At 43.7% G+C, this 14,278-nt stretch overlaps 1 protein-coding gene across 1 annotated transcript in view; it reads left to right on the forward strand.

Annotated features, from left to right (window-relative positions):
- The first annotated feature begins 659 nt into the window (after positions 1 to 659).
- The window catches only part of DCT (dopachrome tautomerase), a 31,392-nt gene continuing 17,773 nt past the window's right edge, over positions 660 to 14,278 (forward strand). The window contains exons 1-4 of the mRNA XM_004680299.1: positions 660 to 957; positions 10,118 to 10,417; positions 12,399 to 12,499; positions 12,635 to 12,801. Of these exons, the coding sequence (XP_004680356.1) occupies positions 660 to 957; positions 10,118 to 10,417; positions 12,399 to 12,499; positions 12,635 to 12,801 (866 nt within the window). The remainder of the gene's footprint in view (positions 958 to 10,117; positions 10,418 to 12,398; positions 12,500 to 12,634; positions 12,802 to 14,278) is intronic.

Below are 14,278 nucleotides of genomic sequence, written 5' to 3' on the forward strand. Positions count from 1 at the left end.
GGAAGTCTGAGGTCACGAGCTTGGCGGAAGCACATGAGCTCGATAATGAAGATGGTTTTGCCCCCTTGAAACAAAGCCAGAAACTTTATCTACTTCATTGTGCACTCCGGGTCATGTGCTAACGAGGAGAATTTCTCTCATGCTAATTCCCCTAATGACGGCTTCTCCCAGCCCTTCCACACACCCCGCAACGCCCCATTGCTTGGCGAACCCGACAGAATAAAGCCAGCGCGGTGTTTGGCTTTTGAACTGAGTTCAAGGCAATTAAAGTCAAGCGCTAAGGCGGGAAGGAGAGGGCTTAGAAATAGCAGCATAATAAGGAGTCTGATGGGGCGCTCTGTGAACTAACTCAATTAGACAAAGCCCGATTTAACGGGGGAGACGGAGAAGCGCTACCCTCATTAAACTAAGCTGTTAGAGGCGCTTCTAGCAGCATTAGGTTTGTCGCAGTTTGAACCCCATCAATGGCCTGTGCGTGTGCACGGCCACATGTGTACACGCAGAGGCGCTGTGATCGCTGTGGGTATTTTCTAAAAAGGAGAGGACTAGAGGGCAAGGCAGGCAGCTCCCCAACCCCCACAATCAAAAAATTGAGTGACTGCTCCGAAACTCAGAGCAGGAGGCCAGGAGAGAGCAGCGGAGAAGCAAGGAGCGGAACCATGAGCCTCCTCGGCTGTGGGCTTCTGCTCAGCTGGAGCCTGGGCTGGGCCAGCCTGCCCGGGGCCGCGGCGCAGTTCCCACGGGTCTGCATGACCGTCGGCCGCCTGGTGTCCAAGGAGTGCTGCCCACCGCTGGGCGCCGAGCCCGCCAACACCTGCGGCTCCCAGCAGGGCCGGGGCCGCTGCACGGAGGTGCAGGTGGACACCAGGCCCTGGAGTGGCCCTTATGTCCTGCGCAACCAGGATGACCGGGAGAGGTGGCCTAGGAAGTTCTTCGACCGGACCTGCAAGTGTGCAGGTGAGGAAGGGCTCGCCTCGCGGGGTGCGCTCTGAGGACCGGGATGCGACCCCATTCTACGGAGATGCGCTCTGGCCCCGTCAGAGCAGGCTCGAGAAAGCAACGCGAGTTTGCTTCTGGGGAAGGCTGATGTCTCGCTGCATCAGTCACCCATCTAGTACTTGTAGTTAATGCGGCGCCATGAGTATGCTAGGGACCCTGCCCACGATAGGAACTGCGCCAACATGCCATCAGCTTGTTTGTTGGATGGAGACGCTCAGGAGCTTCAGGTTTGGCTTTGATACGCAGAGCGAGTCCCTTCGGGAAGAATTCGGTGGCCTCTGCTTCTGAGATGGGTTTGCACTTGTTGGGGACGGGGGTGGGAGAGGCTTGGCAGGAGAAGACAGGCGTCCCGGGCAGGGTTCCCCAGTCCTGCTTACAGCCTTTCTTTTTCCTTTTTCTAAAATTATATATATATGTGTATTTGCATCATTCTTCATTTTTAGACAATGTTTGCATTCTCCTGTCAGGTGTAGTCCCCGTGAAATTCCCACCACCAGTTCACTGGTGCACCATCACCTCAGTGCCAAGTGCTAGTCCCACCTGTTTTGAGCCTGCGCCCTCCTCCCCCTGCAGAATGTCCCTGATTTATCATCGCCTGTTGATTTTAATTTTTGATTTGTTATAATTACTTTTTTCCCTTCTTGATCCCTTGCTTGGTTCCTCTACACTCCTCCTATAAGTGAAATCATCTGATATTTTTCTTTTTCTTTCTGGCTTATCTCACTGAGTATGCGCCCTTCCTGCTCCATCCCTTTTGCTGCGAATGGCATGAGTTTATCTTTTTGATTGCTGAGTAATATTCCATGCTGTATATGTACATCTTCTTGATCCAGTCACCAACTTTGAGCATTTGGGTTGTTTCCATGGCTTACCTACTGTAAGTAGTGCCCACGTGCAACCTTTCTAATGACCTGGGCAGATCTCAAGATCTCAAGCAAGCGCCCCTTGCTTGTCATATCTCTGGCCAGGTTGCTGCTTTGCCAGAGCTGGAGGGATGTGGCAGGAGAAGGGACACTCAAGAATGACAGCAGTGACTTGCTCCTTTGTCTGCATTTGATGTGGACACTTCAAAATTTTCCCTCTTCTATTTCTTGGTCTGTCTTATTACCCATCTTTGGAATCTCTCTGCATTTCTCTCATTTCTCTAGAACTTCTCAGCCTCATAATGTGCCCCTCACATTCAGCTGCCTCACTCAGTGGTGATGAACCCCCAAAGCCTTGCAGGGCATCTGCAAACAAAAAGACCTCAGGGCATCTGTGAATGGAAAGACCATGGTCAAGCTGTTGTATAGTGTAGAGTTGCCTACAGCTTTTCCTTTTAAAAATGTTTCTGTTTCTGTTCTCATTGGGGTCGGAACAGGAAAATACAGATTATGGAACTAGATAAGGGTATAAAAAGGTAAAGGACAAAGGACTTTAAGACTGAAGCAGGAGTGCCAGCAGCTTTTTTTATACCTTGCTTTATACTCATGTCGTAGTTACATTATTAAGTCTGTGAGTCTCAGAAACAGTTAGCTTACCCTGGATATTCATGGTGACCAACATTGTTAATATTTAATAGCACATTGAATAGATGCTCTCCATTTTTCCTAAGCTAATAGACCTTGCTTTAATAGGCCTTATCTGAGTTCTCCTGGCTTTTCAGTCTAGTCAGAGTCAGCAGGTCTGATACTATCCGTGTGACTAGAAAGCAGAGAATACAATACTTCTTTGTCCATGAATCTAAAAACTTTTCTAGAACAGGTATTTCAAGGCCAGTCAATGATGGAATGCCACACCTTACAATCCATTTTATGGACTCTTGGGGCAGAATATACTAGGAAATCAGTTATGACTGTTAGCTCTCTTTTATTCATAAAGATTGACTCCTTTCTCCCTTCCTTCCTTCTTTTCTCCCTTCCTTCCCCCTTCCCCTCCCCCCCCCCCCCAGGTTTGGTTTACAACACTACATATGATTTAGAGGCACTGGATCACTCCTTCTGGTCTATGTGAAGAGGTCACACCCACCACCAAGGCACTGAGAGTCCTCTGCCCAAGTCCATCGGGCCCCTTCCCCACATAACTGTTAATTCTTCTGACCACACCCCTATTATGTTTTTGGCCAGGCTAGCATATATTTATTTTAGTGTGGGGATGGAGAGAATAGAAAATGGCAGAATAGGAGGGACCATTGCAATCGATCTTCCTTGAAGAAATGCTTGTAAATATTCCTGTATAAGTAACAATGCTTACTGTTAGAATGGCCTGCTTTTAAAACATAAAAAGCCCCCCCCCCCCGCCCTGCAGAGGGAAACAGACTTGAGAAGTGCGTGGGCCAGACACAGGGCCTGCCCTATACGTGCTGGCTGGAAGGATAGCTCAAGTCTCCTGTCCCATGCAAGGCAGCGAGGCTTCCTCAGAGAGGGAGGTCGGTGGTCTCCATCTCCAGCCACAGCCAAGGTCACAGCTGTCCTGAGCCTCACGAGCAGACTGTGGCTGGCTTCCCCTTTTCCATGGTTGGATTTGTCTAGACTCACATAGGCCCATAGCTCTTTCCAGCCAATGTAGGATGGCGCCACTCTGATGGTTTTTTGCTTGAAGACTCAGGGCATCCTACCAAATCCTTAGTGCCAGTATCAGAAAATTATCTAGCAGACACGGTAATCACCATTCTGTGATATGACAGGTATCCCAAGGCAAGTTGACACATTTTCTTCAGTTTTTTTCTCCCCAAGGGTGAGTCTCTCTCCTTCCTAGGGTAAATTTTTCATGGTTTGGGAGACAAGTCTTCAAAATTTAACCAAAGCTGGAGTCCCCCACAGCCCCTCTTTCTGCCGTGTCATAATTCTTTTGCAGACAGGACTCCTGGCATTCTCCTGAGCCACCCACAGCTTACCAACAGAGAGTTGTAGATTGGTTTCTGGTAACCAGACTGTTGATGATCCTGAAATCTGTTAACACAAAGGAAAAATAAACACATTATTTATCTGCTAATGGACATTTAAGGGTTTCTACATGTTGGCTTTTGTGAATAATGCTGCAGTAAATACAGGAATGTTAATATCTCTATGAAAGCCTGATTTCAATTCTTTGTGGCTATATGCTCAGAAATGGGATTACTGGATCATACGATAATCCTTTTTAATTTTTTTTAAAGATTCATTTATTTATGCATACAGAACTGGGTACAGGCCAGAGGCACAAGGGCAGTGGAGGATTCACCAGAGACAGAGTGGGGAGCAGAATAGGCAGATTGACGAAGTACACTGCTGAGGGGAGCAGTGGGTGGGAGAGGTCTGCCATGCCATGTGGATCACCTCCGGGGTGGGGATTGAACTCATGCTGAAGTGGCTTTAGCTTTTTAGTGCTGTGCTTTAACCCTCTTTGCCACCAGAGAGGGCCCCCTTTTTAATTTGTAAAGGCACCACCATACTGTTTTCCATAGCAGCAAACCCATTTTGAATTCTGACAAAGCAGAAGGTTTCACTTTTTCCACTTCCTTGCTAAGTGGTTTATACAAATGAATAGTATTCAGCCTTTCAGAAGTAAGAAACTCAGAACTCCCTGGTGGTGCAGTGGGTTAAAGCACAGCACTATGATGCTGTCCGCAGCCACTGCGGCACGTGTTCTGTTCCTGGCCAAGGAGCTGACCCACACAGCACAGCAGACCTCTCCTGACCTGCCCACTCCTCCCCATCAGCAGTGTATCTCAGTCAATCTGTTCCCCACTCTGTCTCTGATGAATTCTCTTATCCCCACCCCCCACCTCTGACCTGCACCCCAGTTCTTCTATGCACAAGTAAATATATCTTTACCCAAACAATGTAGGAAATTCTGTAATATGAGACATGAATCTGGAGGACATTATACTAAGTGAAGTAAGACAGCTACAGTAGGACAGATGCACTTGGTACCTAAGGTAGTCATTTGTAGAATCGGAGAGTAGAACCGGGGGAGCGGCAGAGCACATGAGAGTTATTATTCCCTGGGCGTAAAGTCTCAGTTTAGCAAGATGAATAAGATCCAGCATTCTTATTCCATATTCACCTACAGCTCCCCACCGTGTTTTGGTAGAGTAGCAACAACTAATGTTGGCGAGGATGTGGAGAAAAGGAACTCTCCTGCACTGCTGGTGGGAATGCAAACTAGTACAACCACTATGGAAAACTGTTTGGAGGTTCCTCAAACTGCTTAACATGGAGCTTCCCTATGACCCAGCAATCCCACTCCTAGGTATCTATCCCAAAGACACAAAAACACTGACTCAAAAAGACACCTGCACCCACATGTTTATTGCTGCTTTACTTATAATTGGGAAGACATGGAAACAACCTAAATGCCCAAAAATAGATGACTGGATTAAGAAGATGTGGTACATATACACAATGGAATATTACTCAATGATCAAATAAGATAAACGCATACCTTTTGCAGCAACAAAATGGATGGAGCTGGAAGGGATCATGCTTAGTGAAATAAGTCAGAAAGAACAAGAAAAATACCGGATAGTTTCACTCACAGCAGGAGCATAAAGAACCAGGGAGAAAATAATAATGAACAACTATATACCAGAGACATTTTATGGGGGTGGAGTGGGGAATGGGATCAAAAAGGGGGGTGGCGGGTAGAAGTGCACGGGACTGTGGTGATGGCAAATGGGTGAATTAGTGATGGGAAGTCCACGGAGATTACAACTGAGATGGAAAAATAAACTATTATTTTAAAAAAATGTGTTAGGAGGTCTGATCTCATGTAAGTGTCATTCCCATAATAAAAATAAAAAATGAAAATAAATAAAAATAAACAGGCACGGAAGTTGGTCAGATATTTCAGCTTATTGTAGAAATAAAGGCGACTTCTGAAGGAAGAAAACCCTAAATTATGCATTCGAATTCTCTAGAGGGCACTCCCCTCCTCTCTGCAGGAGAAGCTGAAACAAGACTATTGAACTTAATTGTCAGGAAGAGCTGATTTTCAAGAGATGCTGGCAGGAACTGTTCACCTTACAAGTCTTTCTTGCCAGTTGGCATTTCTGAGAATCTACCTGTTGCCACCTTCAAACTTCTGAAAAATGTGCACATCAAATTGTTTTTGAACAGTTGTCTGAGAACTTCTTGTTCATACAAGTGACTAAGTTCCTCCATGTTTCAATCTCTGAAATGGGGATAATGATGAAACCACACTTGTAAAATCCTTTTGAGCTCTGTAGATGAAAGGCCCCATGTGAGTATAAAGTATTGTTATTAAAATAATAGAATGTCTAATTAAAAGGAATAGGCTACTTAGAGTTCCTTGTAAATTCACTAATCGGTGGTCTTTAAGCTTATTTAGTCTAATAGCCCCCTGAGGTTGAGCTGATACTGTTCGTGTAGAAACCTGTATTGTGTGATTGTTCTCGCCTTTTCCATTATTACCGCAGTGCTAAGGAGACAGAAGACTTTGGCTTTTGAAATTTCATTTTTGCTCAAGGACATACTCATTGGTCCACAGATCATTATCTCAGGACCCTTGATTTTTTTTCTTCTCCATTTTCCAGCAAGAGAATTTGGTCTTTTCTAAAATGATTATATTTTAGGATTATAAATAAGCTGATATTTACTAACCCTTTTAAAATATTAATTTTTACTATTACATTTTCTCAGAGAGAATATTTACATTTCATACTATATTTTTTGCTGCTATTGTTGGTGTAAAGGGAAAAATTAATTTTTCAGACTGATGTAAAGGACTACGAGAACAAAGTGATGAACAAATAATTAAGTTGTGTGCATTTTCTTTATATATGCAACGAAGCTGTGTACTTTCTGTGGTCCTTTTTCATTGTCTTTGGCATTTTGCACATTCATTTGACTAAATTTGGAAGCTCAAAAATGAAGGGGCCTGACTTCTGAGCTTTGTGTATTTTCTATGAGCCACACTGGAAAAGGAATTTTTCCACCTACTAATGTCAGTATAGACCACATGTTAGTGTAGACCCTGACTTCATGAGCTCGTATCGGGTGAGCACTTTCTTATTAGGAGGTTTGTATGTAGCTTTTCAGAGGTAACTCGGGTTTGGTGAAAAGAGACATCTTTGTTCCGCCTGATTATGAAGCATCTCTGGTCTTCTGAGTCAGAAATAATGTCGTTTTTTTGTCCTTCCCGGAGCTTAGTTTATTCCTCTGTTTTCACTTTCTCCACTGTTAGACATGCTGTAATGTTTCATCAGCTTATGTCCATCATCTGCACCTCCTACTATTTAAATGCCTTTTATTCAGTCATTCATGGGTTCTTTTATCACCCACCCAACCAGTATTTATTTAGCACCAATTATGTCAGCCTCCTCAAGTACACAGAGGGAGTAGATCTTGACATGAAGGTGTCCACAATGTAGTGGATGAGTAAGACAGATATGAAAACAAACATTTATAATGCGGCCTGCTAAGTGGCCTCTAGTAATAATAGAGATAATAACAGCTAATACAGAACCTACTCTGTGCCAGGGACAGTTCAGACTGATCGAATTTATTAACATGTTTGTTTTCTGTAAGAACACTGTGAAGAGCTTACTCTAGTAATACAGGGCTGAGCGGTTAAGTTCAAAGGTCCAAAGTGTGGCAGCTTGTCTGAACATACATAAAGCAGCAGAGGCTTGCTTAATTTTGATGCTCCTTTAAGGAGTCGGTGTTAATGCATTATTTGTTGAATAAATGAAGGAGGGAGATGATGAGTTATTAGTAATTTTGTTGGTAGCAACCAGAAAGTATTGTAGTAAAAAAAAAAGTGCAGGAATCATAAAATGTATGGCATAAATTAGCTATGAATTACTTGATTTCCATGAGACCCCAAAATTCAAAGTTCCATGCCTTAGTGTGGAGATGTACTGAATTTATTATAATATAGTGTGCTATTTCTTTTTTTGTTTTAATGTATTTATTCATATAGAAATGGAGTAAAGGCCAGAGGTGTGGGGCGGTGAGAGGATTCACCAGAGACAGAGTGGGGAGCAGAACAGGCAGATCGACAAAGTACACTGCTGAGGGGGGCAGCGGGCAAGACAGGAGAGGTCTGCTGTGCCATGTGGGTCATCCCCTGGCCAGGCGATCTATCTCACACTGAAGCAGCTGCGGCCAGCTTGCAGTGTTGTATTTTAACCCATTGCCCGTCGTGAGGGCCCTCTTTCTTAACATTTCAAAGGAAAGAATTACTCTTTAATTTTAAGGCCGTGACTTTGTTCCCCTCCACTATCTGGCAGTAGGTAGCAGCTCAAAGTTTGGGTCTGCAGTATTCTTCAGTTGCCCTTTTACAATCATTCCTGAAAAAATAGTCTATTCTTGTTAAAACTGCAAGTCAAGATGTGCTTTAACCAAAGGTGTTTTCCAATTAGATATTTATTACACAATTTTAGTAAGGACATCATGGGAAAAGAAAGGCACCCAATTCCATGAAGCCTGCCACAATCTGTAGAGCATTTGATGTTGTAGTAGATGCTCAGTAAACGTTTCATTAATTTGTAACTTAACAGCTTCACTTTAGAAACCAATTTAAATGTTAAGTTCTTAAAAAACACAATGTTCTGTCTTAGGACAAATAACATTTCACCTTTTAAGTAATTTTTAAAAAATTATGTTCTCTTATGGTGTTGAAACATGGGAAGTCACAGCAATTGAACTATTTAAAGGTAAGTGGTGTTTTACGTGTGTTACAAAGAACATGGGACCCAAGTAGCCAGTTGTTTAACAAAATTATTTTTTTAAGATATTTTAAAGAAAATTGTCTGTAACCATGAAAATGTTTGTTGAATAAATAAAAACGGAGACCTGTGCATTTTCTTTACATAGTACAAATGTCAGTTATTATCATTTTTATGCTATTTTGCCTGTAGAGATCCAAATGATCATTCTCTCTCTTCATGTTATTTCTTCACTTCTACTTTGATACTTGAAGTTTATATTTTCAGGGCTTACTTTCCCTTCTAAGTCACAAGGACTGGGAGAGAAAGGAAGAAAATGGGTTTACTGAATTATCTACAACATGATTTATATTTATTTCTTATTTAGAAATGATAGCATTTCAGCTTCATGGAGACATAGTTAACAGAACTGAAAGCAATTTACAGCACACCTCGTGATGATTTAGTTGTACTTATCTTTCACTCATTTGGCAGATTTTTGTTTTGACGAGAGCCAAATCCAGGCCTGGGCTACAGAGTAACAGCCTTTGTTTGCCTGTAGCTGAGACAAGTAGATTTTACAGCGGGGTAAATTCAATGGCATCAGATTACCAGGGAGTAGGGACCAGGGGCGCCTGAACCCTTCTGTGGAATCAAGGATGACCTGTAGAGGCCTTATCGTGGTGCTCATGAGGAGTTAGCTCTGGTGAAAAAGAATTTAGGATGATGATGGTAAGAAAAAACTGTAGACAGAAGGAAGAGCAAGTAAATATTGGGGAGCATGAGGGAAAGGATGAGGGGAGCATGGGAGCTGGTCAGTTAGATGATTTCTAGAGCCCCCTCACCCCTGGGAGGTAAGTGTCATTATTCCCCTTCGTTGTGACATTTCACATGAATCATGTTTAAGCATGTACGTGTACATGCATGCATGTATGATCCTGAAATACTACTGTGAGTTGTTTGCATAACTATCTCACTTTGGGGGGACATTTCCAAACCACCCCATGTGCATCTGCTTCACTCACCTTCCACCAAAACACCCATGCAAATGTCCTACTTGAATGATTTTATTTTAAGACTTATTTTGTATTTATGCATACAAGAACTGGGTACAGTCCAGAGGTGTGGGGGTGAAAGCATTCACCAGAGGGGAGCAGAACAGGCAGATCTACTGAAGTACACTGCTGAGGAGAGCAGCAGGTGAGACAGGCAAGGTCTGCTGTGCCTTGCAGGTCACCTGCCTGGCCAGGGATGGAACTCATGCTGAAGCGGCTGCAGCTAACTAACTGTGGTCTTCAGTCACTTGGAGGTGCAAGCTCTTTTAAGAGGGGAGGAAATTGACTTTCATTGCCTTCTAAGATTTTTCATCCCTTGACCATTCAACTCAGTGTTCATGTTTAGACATTTCTTCCAGAATGTACAAACTTCTTCCATCTCTCCCTTTATTATCATCATTATTATCATTATCATTATTATTAAACACACCAGGAAACTTCGCCGGCTACGACTGTGGGGACTGCAAGTTCGGCTGGGCGGGTCCCAACTGCGATCGGAAGAAACCACCAGTCATCCGGAAGAATATCCATTCATTGACACCCCAGGAGAGGGAGCAGTTCCTGGAAGCCTTGGACCTGGCCAAGAACACCCCACATCCCGACTATGTGATCACCACGCAGCACTGGCTGGGCCTGCTTGGGCCCAACAGGACCGAGCCACAGATCGCCAACTGCAGCATTTACGATTTCTTTGTGTGGCTCCATTACTATTCTGTTAGAGATACGCTGCTAGGTGAGATTTTTCCTTACCTGAAGGTCTGTTGTTACAGGTTTGGGATGGAGGAGTGCATGGTGAGGAAATAATTTCATACAAGTTAGTTAGCAAGAAGAGGATCTCAAGGAAGGATTAGTTTTCTGAAAAGCATGGAGTTACGAAATGCTGCCTGCAGTTAGGATGGAGCGGTTCCTTCCTGTATGTTAACTGCAGACATGTGAAAACTTTCTCTCCCATGGCTTGTGTTTTGGGTCCAAAGTCTAAAGCTGTCTCTATGATGTTGTTAATCTTCAAAGGTAAAACCTGTGAAGTGGAGGCAAATTCCTCTTAATTCCAGAAGGAAACATTCTTAACTCTGACTATGGAAACCTTCTCTGACCTTTCCTTTAAATTAGAGGCATTAACTGAACATAAGCTGAAGCATATGAGCCTTCTTTCTGCAAAACTAGGCATTTGCATGGGAAACGCACATCTCAGCTTAACTCCATTGAACTCACGTGTCTTAGTCTTAGACGTTAAGGTCATGTTATGCTGTGTGATGCTGTGACCCCTGGGTATTGTGGGCTTGTGTTGTCAAGGATCAGCAGAATTTGGATCACCATTATGCTGCTCAAGTAGAATCTCTCTGACTTAACTCCTTGGGCCACAGTTACATTGGTTGCTTGAGAAAATGGTGTGCCCTTCTGTAGCCTAAAGATTGGAACTGAGTGGATTGTGGAGTGCTTTGTGGGGAATTTCCTTCATCTGGTAGGTACAGCTCTCTCCTCACTAATTTTTCAGTCAGGGGGAAGCTGTAGACAAAGTTTGTTCCAGAAGGACTTGAGCCTATTCTCTGTTGTGCTTGGTGCCTTGAGCCTTTGACACCACCTGCAACACCCTCCACGTTGGGGACCCCTCTGCTGTTGGGGTGGTTGGAAGCATCACTTGGAGTTGTGAGATTTTCGTTTAGAATTGCCCATCCTTGCATTTTTTTCACTGGTTCACTGTCACTAGATTGTACAGTTTTGAGGACTTTAAACTTTGTTTTGGATCAAAACATTAAAAAAAGACTAGTGGTCAACAGCAGCTATAGCAGGTCTTTCCTCAGCAGGAGGCCTTTTAAAAAACTTGCCTGTAAGGGAAGCATCTGTCTTTCTTTATCTCTAGATAAGAAGGCTCTCCTGGCTATAAACCTTTATGGGCTTCCTGTCATCACTCTGAGGGATTTTTGCTTTATGAGAGGGTTGTCTCTCAAGAGGAGAAGAAAACTATAGTTTCTGGCCATATCTAGAAATTAAATTTATATTCATGTCTGTTCAGCTCCCTGAAGTTATTATAGGTACTTTAAAAAAGAACTGAAGTTAGCTCAAGTTTCTACATAACCATCAAAAGCTGTTAAGAAAGGGGAAGAGGGATGGAACAGGCAGTAAGGAGGTCATTAAATTGCCCAAAGCTGTTCACTAAAATTGGCAGTTCCAGTGACCGGGCCAAATAGCTTTGAATGCATTTTTCCCTTTTCTGGTCTCGGCGACCAAGCTTGTCAGCTACTTGTTGGGATTGATTGATGGCTGAGGTACAATCACGGTAAGTTCTTTTCGGTTCTATACATGCTGAATTAGGACGAAGCACAGAGGAGGTTGTTTTATTATAAATGAATACCTCGCTTTTAAATGTGCACATTTGTGAGACTACGTTAGAGATTGTCTTTAAAGATTCTGTTTCCTTAGGTTTTAATGACTTATTCCTTTGGTTACTCTTATTTCACCTTGATGAAAGTTTTTATGTTATATTAAAATGACCTGCTTTTTAATATTTTGGATCTCTGTTGGCAATCAAACTTGGGGTGAGAAAGGAGAGAGACTATATTGTGAAAGTGCTTGTTGCTTCTGAAATTGTTGTTGCAAAACAAATGTGATTTTGCCTGAAACATTTTGCCTTCGCTGGCTCTGCAGATACACCCAGGGAAGATTTAATATTGAAAGACTGATCTGTGCTCCCCAATGGCTTCTGCTTGTTTTAGGACCGGGGCGCCCATATAAGGCCATAGATTTCTCGCATCAAGGACCTGCTTTTGTCACCTGGCACCGGTACCATTTGTTGTGGCTAGAAAGAGATCTCCAGGTTGGTCCCAACTGTACATTTGGTTCTTTTCATTGTGCTCCACATTTTGGTGATGGTGCACATCAGACTTTGTTCTCCATACTTTCTCGTATCCATGACACGAATTCTGTGACCGGACATGCTCTTTGTTTCCAGCGGCTCACTGGCAATGAATCCTTTGCTTTGCCCTACTGGAACTTTGCCACTGGGAGGAACGAGTGTGACGTGTGTACAGACCAGCTCCTGGGGGCAGCGAGACAAGATGACCCAACGCTGATTAGTGTGAACTCCAGATTTTCCAACTGGGAGATTGTCTGTGACAGGTAATTCAGAGGCACCTGCATGAAAATCCAGAGACTTACTTGACTTACTTGTCTGGGAGGTGGAGAATTGCTTTATATTTCTATTCCTGGTGCATGATGGGCTCTATTGAATTTCCAAGCAATAGTGTTCCAATGGTGGGATTTTTAAGTCCTTAATACAAACATATAGAGGCACTTGGATGTTCAATATGCTCTGTATCAGCATTTTTTTCTTTAGATTTATTTATTTATGCATGCAGAACTGTGATACAGGCCAGAGGTGCAGGGATGGTGAGAGGCTTCACCAGAGACAGAACAGACTGACTGATGAAGTACACTGCTGAGGGGAACAGTGAGGAGACAAGAGAGGTCTGCTGTGCCCTATGGGTCACCTCCCCTCTGGGATGGAACTTGCCATGAACCAGCTGCAGCTAGTGGCTCTCTTTGAGGTGCTGTGCTTGAGCCCCTTGTGCCTTTTGGGAGAGCCCTTCAGGCATTTCTTAAGCACTGATCATACTAAGCAGTATAATAGTGCTGGGAAAACCAAGACAAGTAAAATAGAGCTTTCCTTTTAAATAAAGGTTTAGTTACAAAGGTAGACTCCTTGCAAACAGGTTACAATACAATGCAAGTAACATTCTAATAGGTGTACATAGAAAGCCCAGAAGAGAAGTAAGGAAATTCTTAGGATGTGGTGGACAATACCCTTAAGACTTTAAGAACTTCAGCAGGTGGAGGGGAGCGTGTGTCTCATGTGGAGGTAACATCACACGTGAAGCTAGGAAAGTCTCTGGGAGCAGTCTGGCTGGCTGTAGACTGCTGGTGTGTTGAGAGGGCCAGGGGAGAAGAGTCCCGAAGCGCTAAAGACACATCAGCAGGTAGACTGCAGCTGGCAGCCCTGAGCAGTTCTGTCTCTGGGGATTCACTGAACAAGTCTCGCTTTCCTGGAATTCTTTTCAGAAAAAGATTCCCAGGGGACGCCTCCTTATTCATTTTCTGCCCTTCAAGGTTTTCTGTTGGTAAACACATCACTCTCCCTCCCCTGTCCTGTGTCTTGGTCTGCTGCTTGACACAGCTGCAGAACCAGCTCCTTTGAGTCTGGATAGACCCACACATTCAGGGGCCCAGGCCTAGGTAGCGGGGAGACCGCCTTTTACCCCTGAAGCCCCTAACCCCTCCGGTAGCTCTCCGGACAGTGTCCACAGCATGTGCGTACATGATAAGTGCTTTTTACATGACTTAGCTTGATGCCAACAGTACTATTTCTTATCCTGCCTTAGGGGATTTGTAGGTAGTACGTGAAATAGATTTCATGATCAAATAAATTGAAGGAATATGCTGAGTGAAAGGTTATTTTTATCTTAGACCTCTTGGTGTCTTTTTTTTTTAAGATTTATTTATTTATGCATACAGAACTGGGGTACAGGCTGGAGGTGCAAGGATGGTGAGAGGATTCACCACACACATAGAGTAGGGAGCAGAACAGGCAGATCAATAC

Source organism: Condylura cristata, unplaced genomic scaffold (assembly GCF_000260355.1).
Source record: "Condylura cristata isolate star-nosed mole 26May11 unplaced genomic scaffold, ConCri1.0 scaffold00010, whole genome shotgun sequence".
NCBI classification, from domain to species: Eukaryota; Metazoa; Chordata; class Mammalia; order Eulipotyphla; family Talpidae; genus Condylura; species Condylura cristata.